This window comes from Aythya ferina (assembly GCF_964211825.1).
Source record: "Aythya ferina genome assembly, chromosome: 5".
Lineage (NCBI taxonomy): Eukaryota > Metazoa > Chordata > Aves > Anseriformes > Anatidae > Aythya > Aythya ferina.
Window position 1 is genome coordinate 5,479,220 of NC_140301.1, and position 17,760 is coordinate 5,496,979.

General features: G+C 39.9%; 1 protein-coding gene across 1 annotated transcript in view; it reads right to left on the bottom strand.

Moving 5' to 3' along the window:
• ABCC8 (ATP binding cassette subfamily C member 8) overlaps positions 1-17,760 on the bottom strand; it is a 74,729-nt gene that overhangs the window by 40,382 nt on the left and 16,587 nt on the right. Inside the window, exons 7-12 of the mRNA XM_084521937.1 lie at positions 17,251-17,415; positions 15,493-15,648; positions 10,600-10,734; positions 8,942-9,104; positions 3,669-3,709; positions 3,215-3,360 (exon numbers count right to left, since the gene is read on the bottom strand). Coding sequence (XP_084378063.1) covers positions 3,215-3,360; positions 3,669-3,709; positions 8,942-9,104; positions 10,600-10,734; positions 15,493-15,648; positions 17,251-17,415 — 806 coding nt within the window. The remainder of the gene's footprint in view (positions 1-3,214; positions 3,361-3,668; positions 3,710-8,941; positions 9,105-10,599; positions 10,735-15,492; positions 15,649-17,250; positions 17,416-17,760) is intronic.

The following is a 17,760-nucleotide window of genomic DNA, read 5'->3' on the forward strand; positions in this document are numbered from 1 at the left end:
GTTGGAAGAGACCTCAAGATCATCGAGTCCAACCTCTGACCTAACGCTAACAGTCCCCACTAAACCATATCCCTAAGCTCTACATCTAAACGTCTTTTAAGGACCTCCAGGGATGGTGACTCCACCACTTCCCTGGGCAGCCTGTTCCAGTGCCTAACAACCCTTTTGGTAAAGAAGTTCTTCCTAACATCCAACCTAAAACTCCCCTGGCGCAACTTAAGCCCATTCCCCCTCGTCCTGTCACCAGGCACGTGGGAGAACAGACCAACCCCCACCTCGCTACAGCCTCCTTTAAGGTACCTGCAGAGAGCGATAAGGTCGCCCCTGAGCCTCCTCTTCTCCAGGCTGAACAAGCCCAGCTCCCTCAGCCGCTCCTCGTAGGACTTGTTCTCCAGGCCCCTCACCAGCTTCGTCGCCCTTCTCTGCACCCGCTCAAGCACCTCCATGTCCTTCTTGTAGCGAGGGGCCCAAAACTGAACACAGTACTTGAGGTGCGGCCTCACCAGAGCTGAGTACAGGGGGACGATCACCTCCCTAGCCCTGCTGGTCACACTGTTCCTGATACAAGCCAGGATGCCGTTGGCCTTCTTGGCCACCTGAGCACACTGCTGGCTCATATTCAGCCGACTATCCACCATCACTCCCAGGCACTTCTCTGCCTGGCAGCTCTCCAACCATTCCTCTCCCAGCCAGTAGCTCTGCTTGGGGTTATTGCGCCCCCGGTGCAGGACCCAGCACTTGGCCTTGTTGAACTTCATGCAGTTGACCTCAGCCCATCGGTCCAGCCTATCCAGATCCTCCTGCAGAGCTTTCCTACCCTCAAGCAGATCGACACACGCACCTAACTTGGTGTCATCTGCGAACTTACTGAGGGTGCACTCAATGCCCTCGTCCAGATCATCAATGAAGATATTAAAGAGGACCGGCCCCAGCACCGAGCCCTGGAGAACACCACTGGTGACTGGCCTCCAACTGGACTTGACTCCATTCACCACGACTCTTTGGGCCCGGCTATCCAGCCAGTTTCTAACCCAACGAAGCGTGTGCCAGTCCAAGCCAAGAGCAGCCAGTTTTTTGAGGAGAATGCTGTGGGAGACGGTGTCAAAAGCCTTGCTGAAGTCAAGGTAGACCACATTCACAGCCTTTCCCTCATCCACCCAGCGCGTCACTTTGTCATAGAAGGAGATCAGGTTCGTCAGGCATGACCTGCCTTTCATAAACCCATGCTGACTGGGCCTGATCGCCTGCTTGCCCTGCAAGTGCTGCATGATGACTCTCAGGAGGATCTGCTCCATGAGCTTCCCTGACACTGAGGTCAAACTGACAGGCCTGTAGTTTCCCGGGTCTGCCCTCCGGCCCTTCTTGTAGATGGGCGTCACATTTGCTAGCCGCCTGTCAACTGGGACCTCCCCCGATTGCCAGGACTGTTGATAAATGATGGTAAGCAGCTTGGCCAGCTCCTCTGCCAGTTCCCTCAGTACCCTTGGGTGGATCCCATCCGGCCGCATCGACTTGTGCACATCCAAGTGCCGTACCAGGTCACCAACCATTTCCTCATGGATAGTGAGGGCCACATCCTGCTCCCCATCCCCTTCCACCAGCTCAGGGTACTGGGTATCCAGAGAACAACCGGTATTGCCGCTAAAGACTGAGGCAAAGAAGGCATTAAGCACCTCCGCCTTTTCCTCATCTCTTGTAAATAAGTTTCCCCCTGCATCCAGTAAAGGATGGAGATTCTCCTTAGTCCTCCTTTTTGTGTTGATGTATTTACAAAAACATTTTTTGTTATCTTTAACGGCAGTAGCCAGATTGAGCTCCAGATGAGCTTTGGCCTTCCTAAGAGAAGACAGGGCTCGTGTCAGCTTTATCACACAAATTCAACCTGGGGGCTCCTGCCTGCATTCCAAATGCCAGGGCAATAGCCTGCTTACAAGGAAGTAAGTGCAGAATCACTCATGGCTAGCAACAATTAATACTTGGTTGATACTAATTGTTCTAGCATTGATACTGTGGCATTAACAGGCACAGAACTGGTTGACAAAAAAATCCTTACACAAGCCAAAATAAATGCCCATTACCAATATTGGCCCCCAGACACATTACTGGCTGCGATCTTTGCCTGACAATTTGCCTTGGCTCTAGGGACCACCACGGTGCCTGCAAAACGTTTCCTGCCAGCCACTGATGCTCTCAGGTTTCACACGTGTTAGGAGAGAGGATGCAGCTGTGACTCTGCACCATCAGGGAATTTCTAAAACAGTGAGGGCAATATCAGCTTCCTGCTGTAGTCTCCTTTACATCTCCAAAGTGACACAAACGCAATTAAGCTAGGCAATTAATACAGCTATCTGCCCCATACTTTGGACAAGCTATATTTGAGATCACAAAGAGGTATAATAAAGTAAGAAGCCCATACTCTCTCCTCATTCCTTATCAGTTGTGTAGGGTTACACTGAATAAGGAAAGTATTGGATTTTTTTTTCTTTTTTAAACACAGATTTGCTGATATTCAAAGAAAAACTCCCAGTGAAACATGAGTTCTACCAAAAAAAAGACTCAAGTGCTGGTTATTATTTCAGGTTTTGAATGCGCAGGCTAATGTGCTCATAAGAGAGTCAAAATTCATCCAGTCTGGAAGAGACATTTAGTCATCAGCTCACTCCTACACTTAACATTGCAATTTTTGTGTCTACAGCATTGTGGCTTGGCTTCTGTTGTTGGTTTTGTTTTTGTTTTTTAAGTCTAACTCTTGACCAAGAGGCCATCTCTCACATACACAGTTGGTGGGAGAGCACTGCTGAACACTGAAATACAGGTTCTTCTAGGATCATCTTTTTTCCTTTCTACATGCTTCATGTGGGTGGAAACATTTGGGTAAGTTACAAAATGAAACCTTCAGTAAGCTTTCACCTCCTTTTTTGTTACCACGTATGAATTGCATGTGATACCGGCACATCTCAGCCTGTTCCACGTAACGAAGCAGTAACCATAGGCCATAAAACATTGGTTGTGACAACTGTACCATCAAAGAAACCAGCCTGCATGCTACAACCAAGGGCAACGCACATGGCAAAAGCTAGGGAAGCAAATTACAAAAACCACTGGTAAATAGGTGCCATGTTATTTCTAAATTTTTAATTGGATGACGGAACAATAGCCATAGCTTCAAAAGTCAGAGAGATGGGAACAAAGACATTCATTTTACAGTTCTCACCTTACTAATGCTTTGACAGTGGATCTGACCACACTGGAGAGCAGGAACAACGGAGACACAAGAATGTGAAACAGGGAGATGGAGGCAAATGCCACAGATGGGGAGAAGTCAGCCTCTCTTGTCAGATGAGCGTGGACCACAAATGTCTACAAAGATACAGACGTTATCATCAGCATTTAGCCATAAAGGAAATGCATAAAGACCTTGCATTTCACAAGCATTTCATTTAATGCCTCTTATTTAAGAACTGCAATTTTTGTTCTCTTAACAGTCTGGAGAAGCGCTTCATACTCCTTGCTGTTACTGGTTGCAGACAGGCTTTTTCCATTCTCTCCCAGAGGAATTGCAAACGTGCAGGAGCTTTGCATCCCTTCCTTCTTCTTCCTCATTTCCACATCACTTACACTTGGAAGCATGGTTGTAATTAAAGTTACTTAGAAAAGTCCATACTTACTATAAGTACAGCTGCAATTGGTATTGCTGCATTCATAAAGACTGTGAAGGAAAACATGTAGGAACATTTAGACACAATTCCCATTCAGCCAAGATAAAGATTAAAATACTGCTAACTAACACTTATAATGATATTTTCTATGCTTAACATAGCAAAAATGCACAACTATTTACACACAGCATTCTTTTAAATACCTACAGTTTGATTCTCCAGTTACCTCAAAACCCAACTGCTCTTCAGTTACTCAGAACCCAGCAATGCACCCTAGAAGAGATGACCAACCTATGCATTTTAAAGTGTGCTCAGCTCACATAGAGATCAGGCGTGGGGCACTCACAAGTCTCTGTCTCACAGCAGACAAAAATGCTGAGCTGATACGAGGTCTGGCAGACAACTTGGATTGTTTATTCCAGAAGAGAAAATGGATCCACAGCTACAGAGATGAAGCTAGAGTCCAGTTCAGCTAAGGAACAGAAGATGGGCTTGTGGTAAAGGCAAAGCTGCAGGGGCTTGCACATCAGCCTCCACCAAGTTATTTTTTGACCTTGTGCAAGTGACTTATTTTGTTAGAAGGACCTAACAGATTGTGAAATAGCCACATTTAGGCTGGTTTTAAGGTAGCTAATTCAAGCTGCTAACTAGGTATCAGTCTGAGCACGTTAGCTCAGAAGGCTGAAACTCCGAGCACACTTCAAGCTGGAAACCTGTGCAGGACCTTGTGCTTCTACACACTGAGGCTATAGAGAGTTGAACTAGGTGGTTTATTCCATTTAGTTAGGCATAATTACACTTGCTTTGTCAGGCTTGGCTACTTAGATTATTAATATCTTCAGGAGACTGATACAGGTTCTAACTCTAAGTGTGACAGAGCTTTGATTTCGATTTCAGCTGGGCCTTGTGTTATTAAAATGCAGACAACGAGCCAGTTTCCTCCCTGACCTTGAACAGCATTTGTTACGGTGCCCTGGATTCACTACAATAGCTCCTCATACACTATTGCATTTCAAGTTTATTAAACAGATGGAGGGGGGAGAAGGAAGCAAATAAAATTTGTGTACAGGGATCTCTTTGAGATGGGGCAGGAATATGGGCTGACAATACAATAATAAACAGCCACCCCTGTAGAAGCCTGACTCAGAACCCGAATCATGGTCTTGTCCCACACTGCTGTCCACTCAGTCACATCGTGAGAGTATTACCTAACCATCCACCCTTTCATTTTGACCTTTGCTCAATTTTATTCCATGAACTGAACAATACAGAGAAAGACTACGGAATATATAGATAAGACAGAATTAAAAGATCAGTACATGTTTAACAGAAAAGAAAGAGACTAGTCACTTCTTAAAACAAACAAACCACCTTTGCCTATTCTTCATTTGCTGTCAGATATAGCCAAAGGTCAGGCAGGAAAAACACTTGCTGGTTTCTTCATCTGAAGTGGAGTGCCATCATTTGGCCCACAAATACTTCTAGTGGAATGTATGACCATCCTTCTCTGGGCACAAACTCCACAAATAACTTAACATACTGTCAGAGACTCCTTCTTCCTACGTTTAGAATATTATTAATAAATCCTGTAGTGTAGTTGTAAACTCAATTCAAGCATAAATAAAATAGGTGTGCTATTTCGTGTAGCTCTAATTCCTTGATGGATGGGACTGAAAACACAGGTGTATTTATACATAGGTTCCTGAGGTAAAAGCTTACCTTTTGAAAACTTTTAAGGTTGGGAGATCTGGGGATGTTCAGCCTGGAGAAGAGAAGGCTCTGAGGAGACCCCATTGTGACCTTTCAATACTTAAAGGGGTCTTATAAAAAAGATGTAGAATGACTCTTTACTTGGGTATATAATGATATGACAAGGGTAAATGATCTTAAACTAAAAGAGGATAGATTTAGAGTAGACATTAGGAGGAAATTCTTCACTGTAAGAGTAGTGAGGCACTGGAACAGGTTGCCCAGAGAAGCTGTGGATGCCCCATCCTGGAGGTGTTCAAGCCCAGGCTAGGTGGGTCCTTAGCCAACCTGACTAGTGGGTGGCATCCCCGCCCATGGCAGGGGGCTTGGAGTTAGATGACCTTTAAGGTTCCTTCCAACCTGAGCCATTCTATGAATGACAAACATGTATTAAAGCCTAAAAATTCATAGTTTACTACCCACCTTAGAAAAATGTTAATAATTTTCTGAGAGAAATGTTCTTTTCTGTGTTGGAATACAAAGCAGCTTCTCCTGCAGAGTTGTTGCACGTCATATAAACTTTAAGTAGTTACAGCATAGGAAGATTGGAAAATAAAAACTCGCTGCCTGTACCTGTGGAATTCTTAATTCTACTAAATCCTTGCATTTGTGGTTTGCCTTTGAGGCTGCTGCAGTACATGATTTCTCTTTTATGTGTGTATCAAATAAGAGAAAACCCCAAAGCTGATAAACTTGTCAAGAGAAGGACCCTGCTCTTCTGCTGGCAGTATGAGATTATACCTTCCAAAGATGAAGTTGGAGGGATTAAACATACTGTAGGGCTGGCAAAGACTGCTGTGGTTATGACAGCATGGGTCAGTTGATGGCTCCCCAGAAGTTGATCTGAATCTTGCTGTTATGTGAGATCACAGGCACATCCAAGGACATCTTATTTTAAGTAAACAAACACTGACTGAGCCACTGGAATTTCTGGTTTATTAGTTAGTTTTTTGTTTGTTTGTTTTCAATTATGGAAATGTCTAGTATAATAAAATCATTTCTAAAATGGATTGATTTTGCAGCTAAATTTTTTTTCCCCAATTAGATTCTGTCCAAAGTACTTTGTTATTAGAAAAGGCAGATAGAAAACTAGAAAAAAATCTATAAGGTATGTGGACCATTTAGAACAGTAACTACTGGCAATTTCCTGTGAGAAAGCCTGGATTTCCTTACTTTCTGACAGATTAGACAAAAATTTACAGAAATAGGAAAACCATTCCTTGCTTTCTCTGCCTTTCCTGAATATATACCCTTACACATAAACCTACAGAGCTGAACATAAGATAATCTTAATAATAACTGCAAAAAAAAATGAAAGTCTTCTTGGCCACAGTTAAAGAATATGCTGTTGAAACTCAAGAGGTTATCACTATCAACTTTGTAATCCGGTTTTGATTCCGATGGGTACATTTCATTAAAATGATGGCTAATTTCTATAACAGCTCTTTTAGTATATATGAACAATTTATACACCTACAAACTATATCCAGGCACAAGGGCGAGGCAGATGAGATCTAAATTTCATGCTGTCTTGAAATGGAATTTTCTTGTGGTCTAGCCAACACTGCTCTGAAATTTGTAGGTATATTTTCTGTAATCCAATGCAAATCTGTTCCTCATGAATAGAAGCAGATCCAACCACATTCTTCCATTCATGCTAATAGCTAAATATACTTAAAAAGATTTCCAGAGCCCATTCAAAATGGCACTTAAAAATACATAAAGTTCTCCTGTTTTCTTACTCTTCTAGGATGTCTGCCTTCCTGCAAAATCTTGGTCACCTTCCGGCATTATCTTAATCACAAAAACGAAATCTTTAATTTACTATTATATCAACAAGCACACATTGTGCTGATTATGCTTATCATTCCATTTATCCTTACGATAATAATAACAGCACATTCTCCTGTATTTATAATCTCTACACTAAACTGCTAACATGCAAGTTTGTAAGCACCAGTGAATCTTCTGCTACAGACAAAAGGGTGCAAAGAACTCCTAGGCTGACATTGGAGAAAACCTTTAAAAGCCAAAATGATGTGCATATGATAAAGTAGTACTGGTTTACCCCAGCTGAAAAACTAATCTGTGGTGTCTTACAGACACGTAAATATTACAAATAAAAATGCAAATGTAAACGTTGAATGTTTCAATAGTTTCAAATAGTATGTATTCAGAATTGTGTGGAATAATACAGTTTCTTATTTATCATGTCACTATTTCTTTACAGAATATTCAGTACAGTTAGGATAAATATGCCTTTTCCTAGCTGTTACAAATGAAACTCTGACGATTTAAAAAACAAATAAGACTGTACAGCTCCTTCAGTCCTACAACTGAACCTGTGGCCTTGACTATAAATAGGATTTAATGCAATGTGAAGCCCTGCAAACAAAAGGAGCCCATGTACCCTGCTCTGGGTGTAGAACATAGTTTACCGTCATACACATATAATCTACTTCAGCTAAATTCTCTTTTATGCTGAAATACTCTACAAGCACAGAAAGCTCAGGTTCCCCAGAGAGAAAATCTGGTCTCAGAAGTCAATGAAAACCTCAACTTAATCTCAGTCAAATTCAGCAGGTACAGGATCTTGCCCTCAGAGTACATTACTCATATGACTGTTTGGCAGGAAAGGAAGTCAACTACGCACCTCTTGGGTGAATGTAATCAAATAATACTAACCAGACTGGAAGTTACTTTTCTAAGGAAAAATCTCCTTTATTAGTCTAGAAGGTATTTGTACAGGTAGCTTATAGCATTTGATAATTCTTGTTAAAGTTTCCAGTGCATTAGTAACTTGTAGAAGATATCAACAATGTTCTTCAGTATGACTTGACTAATTATTTCTGAAGTACTACAATAGAAACTATAGAGGTATTGCATTTGATCTGCTGAATTACAGAGTTCAGCTGGCCTTAGATGTTTTTAAAAGGGAAGATAAATGCCTTGAAGCAGCTTGAAATTAGACAAAGGAAGAAATCTAGTTTGGGAAAGATGAAATTGCCAGCACTGTCATATTTTCCTTTCTAGTACGTAGTAATGGCCTTAAGAATCACTTGTTTTCATAAGAAATCCAAATTTTGAGTAATAAGTTGTAAGTACCATCTGTTGGAGCTTCAACGCAAAGACATTTTCCATCACATGATTTTGTGATATATAGTATGGTGCAAAATGCAGGAGGAGGGTAAAAAGATAAATATCAGCAAAGGCTTCTTCCTGAGTGCTTTGTTATAGAGGAGAAGATTGCTGGGTGGAGCTAGCCTGTAAAACACTTGTTACTTAAAAGCTTCTCTTGAGAAAGCTAATATTATGAAACATTAATCTGACCTTCTCTTTTAGGCATATTTCCTATACAGGCAAAATTCTACTGAATTAAATGGAGCGTCTGACTAAATGGAAAGTGAGGAGTATGGAATCAGAGCCTAGAGCAACTGAAACAATCGCAACAGAGAAATGGTAAACTCATTAGCACCTAATAATGCAGTGGCACTTCAGCTGAACAGTGGATTAGAATGAGGGAGGAGACTTACTGGATATGGAGGTATAAAGGGCAAACGACTTTAGGCTAGTCATTTCTTTTTGTCTGGTTTCTTCTACACTGCTGTGAAAGATGTGTTCCCAAGCATAGAGTTTAAGGAGCTTAATGCCTCGGAGCATCTCATTTGTTTTCTTCAGTCTCTCATTGGAGTACTCCTGCAACATTTACATACACATTTAGTTGAAGAGCACCTGGCCCTTAAATGTAAGGATTACACAAAAATTGCATGCAGCCCCTTGTAATCAGTCAAGTATTCTCTACTATGGAGAGATGCTCTGTCCATTCAAGATGTTTTGATGTTTTTTTTGCAAGGGTTAGACTTCTTTGGTGAATCTCACCTTGCAAAGGCAGGAGGCTGAGTGAAAAGCCAGTTGGTCTGTAATCACCTCCTTCTAAATCACGTACCTTATACTGAAAATTTTATTCCTGTCAGCTTTCTGATCACTTGCAAAGAAGCCTCTCGTGACTTCTACTGCTCAGCACATTGATTTTCAATAGGCACACTCAATATGTACAGAGGAGATCAGAACAAGCAGACAAGGTACAACTGGACACACTGCTCTACCCCAGTCACGATGATGTGGAAACAATGGTGTCAGGCTCCAAAGCAGCAAGGCTGCAATAGCAAGAAACTAGGATCCTATAAGGAGCCTCGACTGCGCAGGGTCAGTTGGCTCTGGCACTACAGAGCACTGGTGAAGTGATCCTCCTTCCAGTTTTCAGGTTAATGCAATGATCTTTGTGCTGTGCTTTCCTGCAGAGCGGAGACAGTCCAACCAAAATGCACTGCTCCCATCTACAGGAATTTCTAGGTGATGCTGACTGTCTGCTTGGATGCTACAAGGATGAATGCTGTCTAAATGTCTAGAAGGGTGTATACTGTTGATGTGAAGGCAATACTTTCCCCCCAGGATGGTGTACAAATTTCACATTGCCACCCATGATCTATTTAAGAAGAGATTTCAGCAAGCAAATCCTGTTGTCCAGCATCATTACAGATTTGTACAGCTTCCTGGGCAGTGCAACAATTGCTGAGCGTAAGGAAAAGGTTCGGAGCAGCTGGACAAGGCAACTTTCTCAGCACTGCCACAGGCAATTCTGACAAGTTACAGACAAGTCAAGTGAGGGATCAAGGAACAGCTCATGACTTAGTGGACCTCAAAGTTCACCAGCATGCTGTGGGAGAGCTAGGACTGTCCAGAGTTATTAAATGAGCCACTTACATAGATATCCACATCTGTGACATATCTGTGATCTGAGGTCAGATGCAGCTTTCCTACTTCATACTTACTTGGACAGACTGCCCTGCATGACTCATTTATTTCTGCATCATTTGGCTGCACATGGCCATTTCAGTCAGTGCTTACTGACCATTTACACTTGCAAGTTAGAAAGATCTTAAGTTTTTTCCTGTTAAGGAAACACAAGCTGGCTGAAAAATATAAACCCCAAGACAAATTGGATCTTTACTGCTTAAGCTTATCATGTTTACACATTCTTTCATTTGACATTCTTGAGCATCATCAAGTGTTTGAGAATCAGTTTTTGGCTTTGTAATTTGGCTTTTATATCATTTCAATTCTAAACACAGGCCAATGCATAAATATCAGAGGTGATGTTAATATTATGTGTGAGTGTGAAGACACTTACCAATGTGCTTCTCTGGGCCTGTGAGAGTTTTGTCGCTACAAAGTACTGAACAGGTGCAAGTACTATGATTACTGCTGCTCCAATTAAGGCACTGATTCCTAGAAGATAGTAGAGCAGAAGAACTCCTACAATTATCTGTTGGAAGAAAAAGTGAGAGGAAGACTTGGGATGACTTCACTTTGTGTATGCACCACAAAAAGCAATCACAGGGTAACTGTGCAGCACATTCAAGAACAACCACTGCAGCCAACCCTACCCCAAAACCTCATATGCTCCGCATCACTGCCACAGTATGGTTTGATCAGCCAGGATATTCTGTCAAAGGATCAAATACACCTAGAGTGTTCCTCCTCATCTTGTGGATTCTGTGACTTGAATCACACTGCAAGAGATTTAGAGAACTGCTAGCTGGGATTTTCTGTTTCATGGAATCCCCATGACGATGAATAGCAGACAAGGGTGTACAGGTTTGTATACACCCTTCTATTTACCTTCAATAACAACTCCCACAACTAAGTAAAGTAACTTTATTTTAAAAAGAAGTATATTTATAAGAAAACTTGAAATAAAATTTATTTTTAAGATGCTTCCAGGTAAGCCATTGGGCTACTCCTTCCACAGCTGCTATTAAATATTCTTCCCCATTGACCAGATGACATCGCATGCATTTGCTTTGATTTGTTTTATTCCCTTCTTTGACATTTAAGTATTTTTACACCAAGACAAGCAAATACCTCTCCCAGTTTGATCAGAACACACTTGTCTACAACACGCTGGAATTCCACAGATTTCCAACTGTAGTAAGCACAGATTTGCTTACTACAAAAATTGATGTGAAATACCATTAGAAATGCAACTGATATTTTGTAAATGTTAACTTTCTTCAACTTTCATGACATTATTGTGGAGGAGAAAAAAAAAGGAACATCATAATTATATCAGTAAGAACCTCCACTTCAAATAAACACCAACAAACTTGAAAGAAACTGTTTCAAGGACACACAATACCAGACAGGCAATGAATGTTAATCAATGAAGGCTAGAGAAGCAGTTTAAGAAAAAAAATTTGACTTTGAATACGTAATTTAGACAGCAGGTCAGAGCCTGGGTGGAAAGAGTGAATATAAGCAGCAAACAAGATGTGCAAACTACTGATATTAACTATTCTAACATCTGACTCCTGAATGATCTAAAGCATTGACACTATTATGTAAAATATAGTATAAGCTAATAAATTAGACAAGATACAGCAATAGAAAACTAATTTCATATATTGTTTCCCTTAAGTTAATTAAAAATAACGTAAGTTACAGAATTTCCTTAAAGTATTATCTACTACTCTTGCTACATTTGCATACTCACATAACACTCCCAGAAACACTACCTTCCGTCATCAAGTTCAGCAGTCACCCATTCCCACAGATGTTCATGGGAACTGCGTGCTTCCATGAAGAAAACCAGAGTCCATAGTTTACCCACTCCTGTGTCAACATTTTTGTGAATTCAAGAAGAACAGAGAAAGCTATTTTTTCTTAACAATCCTTTGATGACTATCTGCAGATGAACTAAACCGAAATGTGACTCTTACAATGAGTCACAGTATTTATTTAGGAAATATGCGGCATCATGAAAGCAAAGTCCTATTGTACATACAGTGCAGATCTAGTAAGAGCAAAGGTTAAACGGTAATTTAAAGATCCCTTTGTAACGAGTGAGTGAGCAATCTGCTTCCACGTGAAGTTAGGAAATTCATGAATGTGTAAAGCCAATGAACACATGCAAGGCCTCCACCAGAGAGCCCTGGCAGAGCTCCCCTCCAGAACAGGAATTGTCTTTACAGATCAAGATATTCATTCCCAACTGCTTTGCCACGGGCAGACAACTCAGGCACTCAAAATTCAGGAAAGCACTGAACAGTGTGCAGCTAACAGATGCTCAAAAACACAAAGTCAACATGGAACAGTGACTCTCTGCTTTACTGCTACCCCACTGCTGGTTGATTGCCAAGGTCATTATGGGACACACTAGCTGTTTCAACAGTCTCAGCTTCTCACAAAAACAAGGATAAAGCTACTCTGGCAACTGGATTTGGAGGGACTTGCTAGCACTTGGCTTTAGTTTTCTCCATCCTGGCTATTGAAAGGATCAATCTTTGCAATAAAAATTCTGTTCTCAATAGCTTATAAATGATCGCATTTGCATCTTCTTTCATATAGTGAAAAGGGAAAGCCTTTGTAATACATTCATCATGTGTGGGACAAAAATGTATTCTCAACAGAAGTACACAGATAGAAATATCTGAAAACTGCCAAAGCCTATAAACATTTCTGCAAGTGATTCCGTATTTGTCAGATGCACACAGCAGTCAAGAATAACCAGTAAGTGGTAATATTCTAACTGCTAGAGGACAGTAACTGACAGATGGGAAGGCTCTAAATTAATATTTCTGAGAAGGTAATGACTGTATTTTTAAACAACTGTGCAATTAAACATTTTGCTTCCTTTTCATCAAAATCCCAAATGCTCTTATCTGCCAGAAATATATCTGGAACAAGAAACTCACTGATACCTGTTTGTTGTTAAAAATAAATCTACTGTCTAGTGACATTTTTTTTTTGTTTAATTGAAGATGGCAAATACTGTCAGACAAACTGCTTTGTGGCCAGTTTTGACAGATGTCCTTTCATTACCACTGTGCACTGTCCCTGGCAATGAACCCAAGACATCAGAACATCGGACCTTTAAAAAATGATCACAATGGAATCAAACACAGGTGTTTATAAAATGGAGAGGGGAAAAGCCTTTACAGTGCCTCATTTTGCTCTCAGGGTTTGAGCCAAACCTAAACGAGGACATCTTTCAATTCATAGGCATCCCCGGGCCCCTTTTCATTGATTTCAATGACCTTCAAACAGTAACTTAAGGCAACGATCAAGTTCCTATTGACTCCAGTCACGGCAAAAATGGGATTCAAATTATCTGGACTGCATAGAAATGTGATCAATGACTAAGTCTTCTAGTCAAGGACAAATACAAAATTCACACCAGATGATGAAATACTAATAGGTGATGAGCTACAAAACCATTGTAAGTCTGTTTAAAAGAATACTGAAGCTTGTTCAACTTATTTACCATCTCTGAAGTATCCAGTAATTCCAGTAATTTCACTGCCTCATGAAACAGGGTACTGAATGAATGCTGCAGAAATGTGTTTGGGAGAAAACTTTGCAAACAACATGACTCATTGATTTGTATCTTGCAATGCATACGCCATCCGCAAAACAGGAGCATACTCTGACACTGATTGTCTTGATCTGCTGAAGAGCATTGCAGGGTGAATTTTAATGCGAATATAATCATATTTTCACAAGACTGTCATGAAATCTTTATGAGTCCGTGACTTCTGGCACATTAGAGCAAAATGTTGTTAGAGAATATGCAATGAAACTGGCTTCATTCTCAGTTACACTGAAGCTCTCCCTGCACTGAACTGCTAGTGATCTTGGAAGAAGCCCATATGACATTGGTACCTCCCATATAGGTTGTTTTATTAACATCTTTACAAGGGATACAAAGCACGGGGGATAACTGGACACTAAATATTACCTTTAAAGGGGTGGACTCCTCTAAATACCTCCTAGCATTTTTTCAGTATATACACGTAACTCACCAACTTCTTACTGCATGGCACTTATAGTAAAGGGACAAAAAATAGCCTGATAACAAGATTAGTACTAACAAGCTGTCGGCTTGTAGCCACGTTTCATATCAGTTTCTTTTCATTATACTTGTCTTCTCTTTTGCAATTAGAAATTAATATTAGCATATGTTACTTGAATATTGCTTTTTTCACCCACTTCCCCACTGTAAAATAAACTGGTTCCTTTTATTTTTTTTCCCTTCATGATTTCAGGGAAAGCATCCTGTTGCTAAAAACCTAGGTCAAATCTCTTTCTGAGAAATATCTGCTGGTAATTGCTATACTCATCGGCCTCTTTCAGCTCTAGAAAGTCAAATGTTTTGAACTGCCGTATTAAAAAAAATATGAGTGTCTCCAGGAAATGTGGTCTATGCCCCAATGCAGTTAATCCTGCACAAGAAAGAAAAATACATGCATTTATTTTATAAATGCAGGCACACTATGACTTGTAAAAATATGACTGTAATCTCTGAATCTTCTACTCTAATGGGTATAGTGATATATAGCTCACGCATGTAGAGTGAATGCAAACTGTAGGCTAAAAAAGCACAGTTTAAAAAGAAGTCATTGTCTAGTACTTCCAGGTGAAAAGAGGACACTATCCGGTTTTGCAGAGAATACTCTCCAAAGATTGAAGCTACACAAAAGAAAATGACATGTTCAAAAACTCAGTCACTGACAACGAAGAAGGTCCTGTTTTGCCACTTACCCTACATTTTTCTCATTAAGGAAAAAGCCAAATCCAGGGAAAATAATTAAAACAGGTTGTTGCGTTGTGGGTTTTCTTTTTGTTTTTTCTTCTTCCACTTGGTCCAAAGGACCATCTCTAAATGATCATATCTTTAAATCTACTACTGTTTCTGTTACCTGTTCTACTGGGATAACGATTGTAATATATTCCAGTTAACTCCCCTGAGCAAATGAAGCAAAACGAACTGGAATAATATGAACTACTATAAATTCCTGTTAAAAATGCAAACTATGTTTGGCAGCAGTCAAGATCAGTACTGTAATACAATCTTAAATACCTAGAGTTCTGTCAAAAATAAGAAGTTTGTTACATGTGTTTCTAGATATTTATATCTGTTCTTTAAGTTCTTTGATATATTTACTTTCCTAAAATTCTTAAGCAAACCATCACTATGGATTTATGCACATTAACAACAAAATGGTACACCGCTCAGTCTCCTTACCTGTACTGGCATAGCCCAAAGGTTAGGGCAGAGGAAAAAGAACCACATCAGCTGGTTGGTGTCTATGGCAACCAGGTTACAGATCTGGCCTGCAGTCATCTCCCCCATAGACATGTTTGAAGTAGAAAGCTGCATAATTTTGTTGTATATTTTCGTCTGGAAGATGAATCAAAAATTGTTAGTATAGAGAATGAGACCTTTATTCCCCAATTGGCCCAAGAACAATACCCATAACTTATGCCACAGAGTGCACTTGCTGTAACTAGTGTTAATAAAATAACATTATATCATTATATTCAATATTTAATAGTCAATATATTATAATCCTTTTTATTTTTCTCTGGCAATTGATTTAGGCCTCATCCAACTTCAAAACCATATTCCTGGCTGAGAGTGTTGTTACATTTTGGCTAGAAAGCCCAGTCCCATTGCAAATATTAGTTCACAGGCAAATAACGTTAACAGCTCTGATTTTATACTGAATTACTTACCTCAGTACAGAACAGGCACCATGTAAAAAAATAACTTAATTACACAATATGCAATAATGAAGGGGTGCTATTACCAGCTTGTTTGGGAAAAGGCTGCCCAGCAATGCTTTACAGTCATGAGACAACTGATACGAGGCACCCTGATTAAGGGTCTTCTGGTAAATATCAACCAGCCCTCGCGATGCATAAAGTCATATTGGGCACATGGAAAAGGTGCAGGTGTATACAAGGGGGTAAAACAGGTAAAAGGTTTAAAGAAAACTGAAAAAAAATAGGAAAAAAGAATTTGCCTATAAATGCTGGCTATAAGACTGCTATTAACATTAATTCTTCTGCTTAGAACGATGGCTAGAAATTTTCTGATTTGAATGGTACAACTGAGCCTCTATCTAATACACAGTGCACAGAACACACAGCTTCGCCTAAGCAAAACTGATGGGAATGTAACACCATTTTCTTGCAATTCCCCTTTTACCATTTTCTAGTTGCTGTGGTCCATGTATTTTTCAGTTAGTTGCAGCACTTCTGCTTGATATGTTTTGTGCCGTGTATATCTTAGGTCAAATTCTTATTTCTTTAGAAATTTTCTACTTCACTCTAATAGAGGCAACCAACGGACATAATTTAGAAGTCTGGCAGCTGACAACTGTTTCCAAGCGTATGATCAAAAGATGATTAAATAATTATGCTATTGGAAGCATCCAGCCATCTCAAGACTCTCACAGGATTTATGCAGTTCAGGGGGTAAACCCTGTTAACATAAGGCTAGCTTTCAAGCTGTCAAAGGATAGATTTCAGCCAGTGCACTTGGCAGTACTGCATTATAACCTAACACCTAATTCTCTTATTTATTCATCTTTCAGGCACAGATCTTTGTATACTACATACTTTGATCTGTTTGTGGTTGGGGAAGAATTACAGGCTCCATTTTACCAATCTTACATTCAGTAATTACAAACTCTTCACTGCCTGGTTATTCTAGGGCATGACCCATAGAACAAGTCACTACTCCAAGCACTCAAAATTCAACCTATCCTTTGTCCAAAGTACAGTTAAATATTAGTAAGTAATTACAAAAACATCAAATAAGATTCATATGAAAGAGAAATTAGGTCTACATTAATGCAATCTTTAATGGTAATGTCTACATTGAATTTATTTCAGGAGAACTCTTTCAGTTTCTGTAACACAATTGAACTACTACAGTTATATATTCACAAATACATGTGTGAGTGTAAAAAAACTGGATAGTTAATATATTGGCTACCTGTATTGCACCTCTCAAGTTGATTCCTGTTTCAATAGCAACATAGTATGATGCTTGGAGAAATGTCCTTTGCAACAGAAGGGCAAAAAATAGGAGTACAGCCAAAACATATGCATTGGACAGGAACTCTTGAGATGAAATAAAGAACACACCAAGAATTTTAGTCTAAAAAAAAAAAAAAAGAGAGAGAAAAATTAGAATTACGTGCAATTGTAATTTAATTACCAGTTTTGCATAATTAATAAACAGCGACAACCACAGTTTATTACTTTGAAAACACTCCCAAACGTGATCTGAAACCTCACCATTTATCAGTTCAATGAGACAGCCATATAATGTGCCAACTCGGTAAGCTTCATTTAAATGCGAAATTACATTTATAGGATTTTTGATATCCTTCCAAAATTCTAGGTCACTGAGTAACTCAGTATCATCATTTGCTAATGACATGCACTGCCAGTTGTCAGAAAGGACTAGTTAACATTCATTCAGGGAAATCTGTCTCCTTAT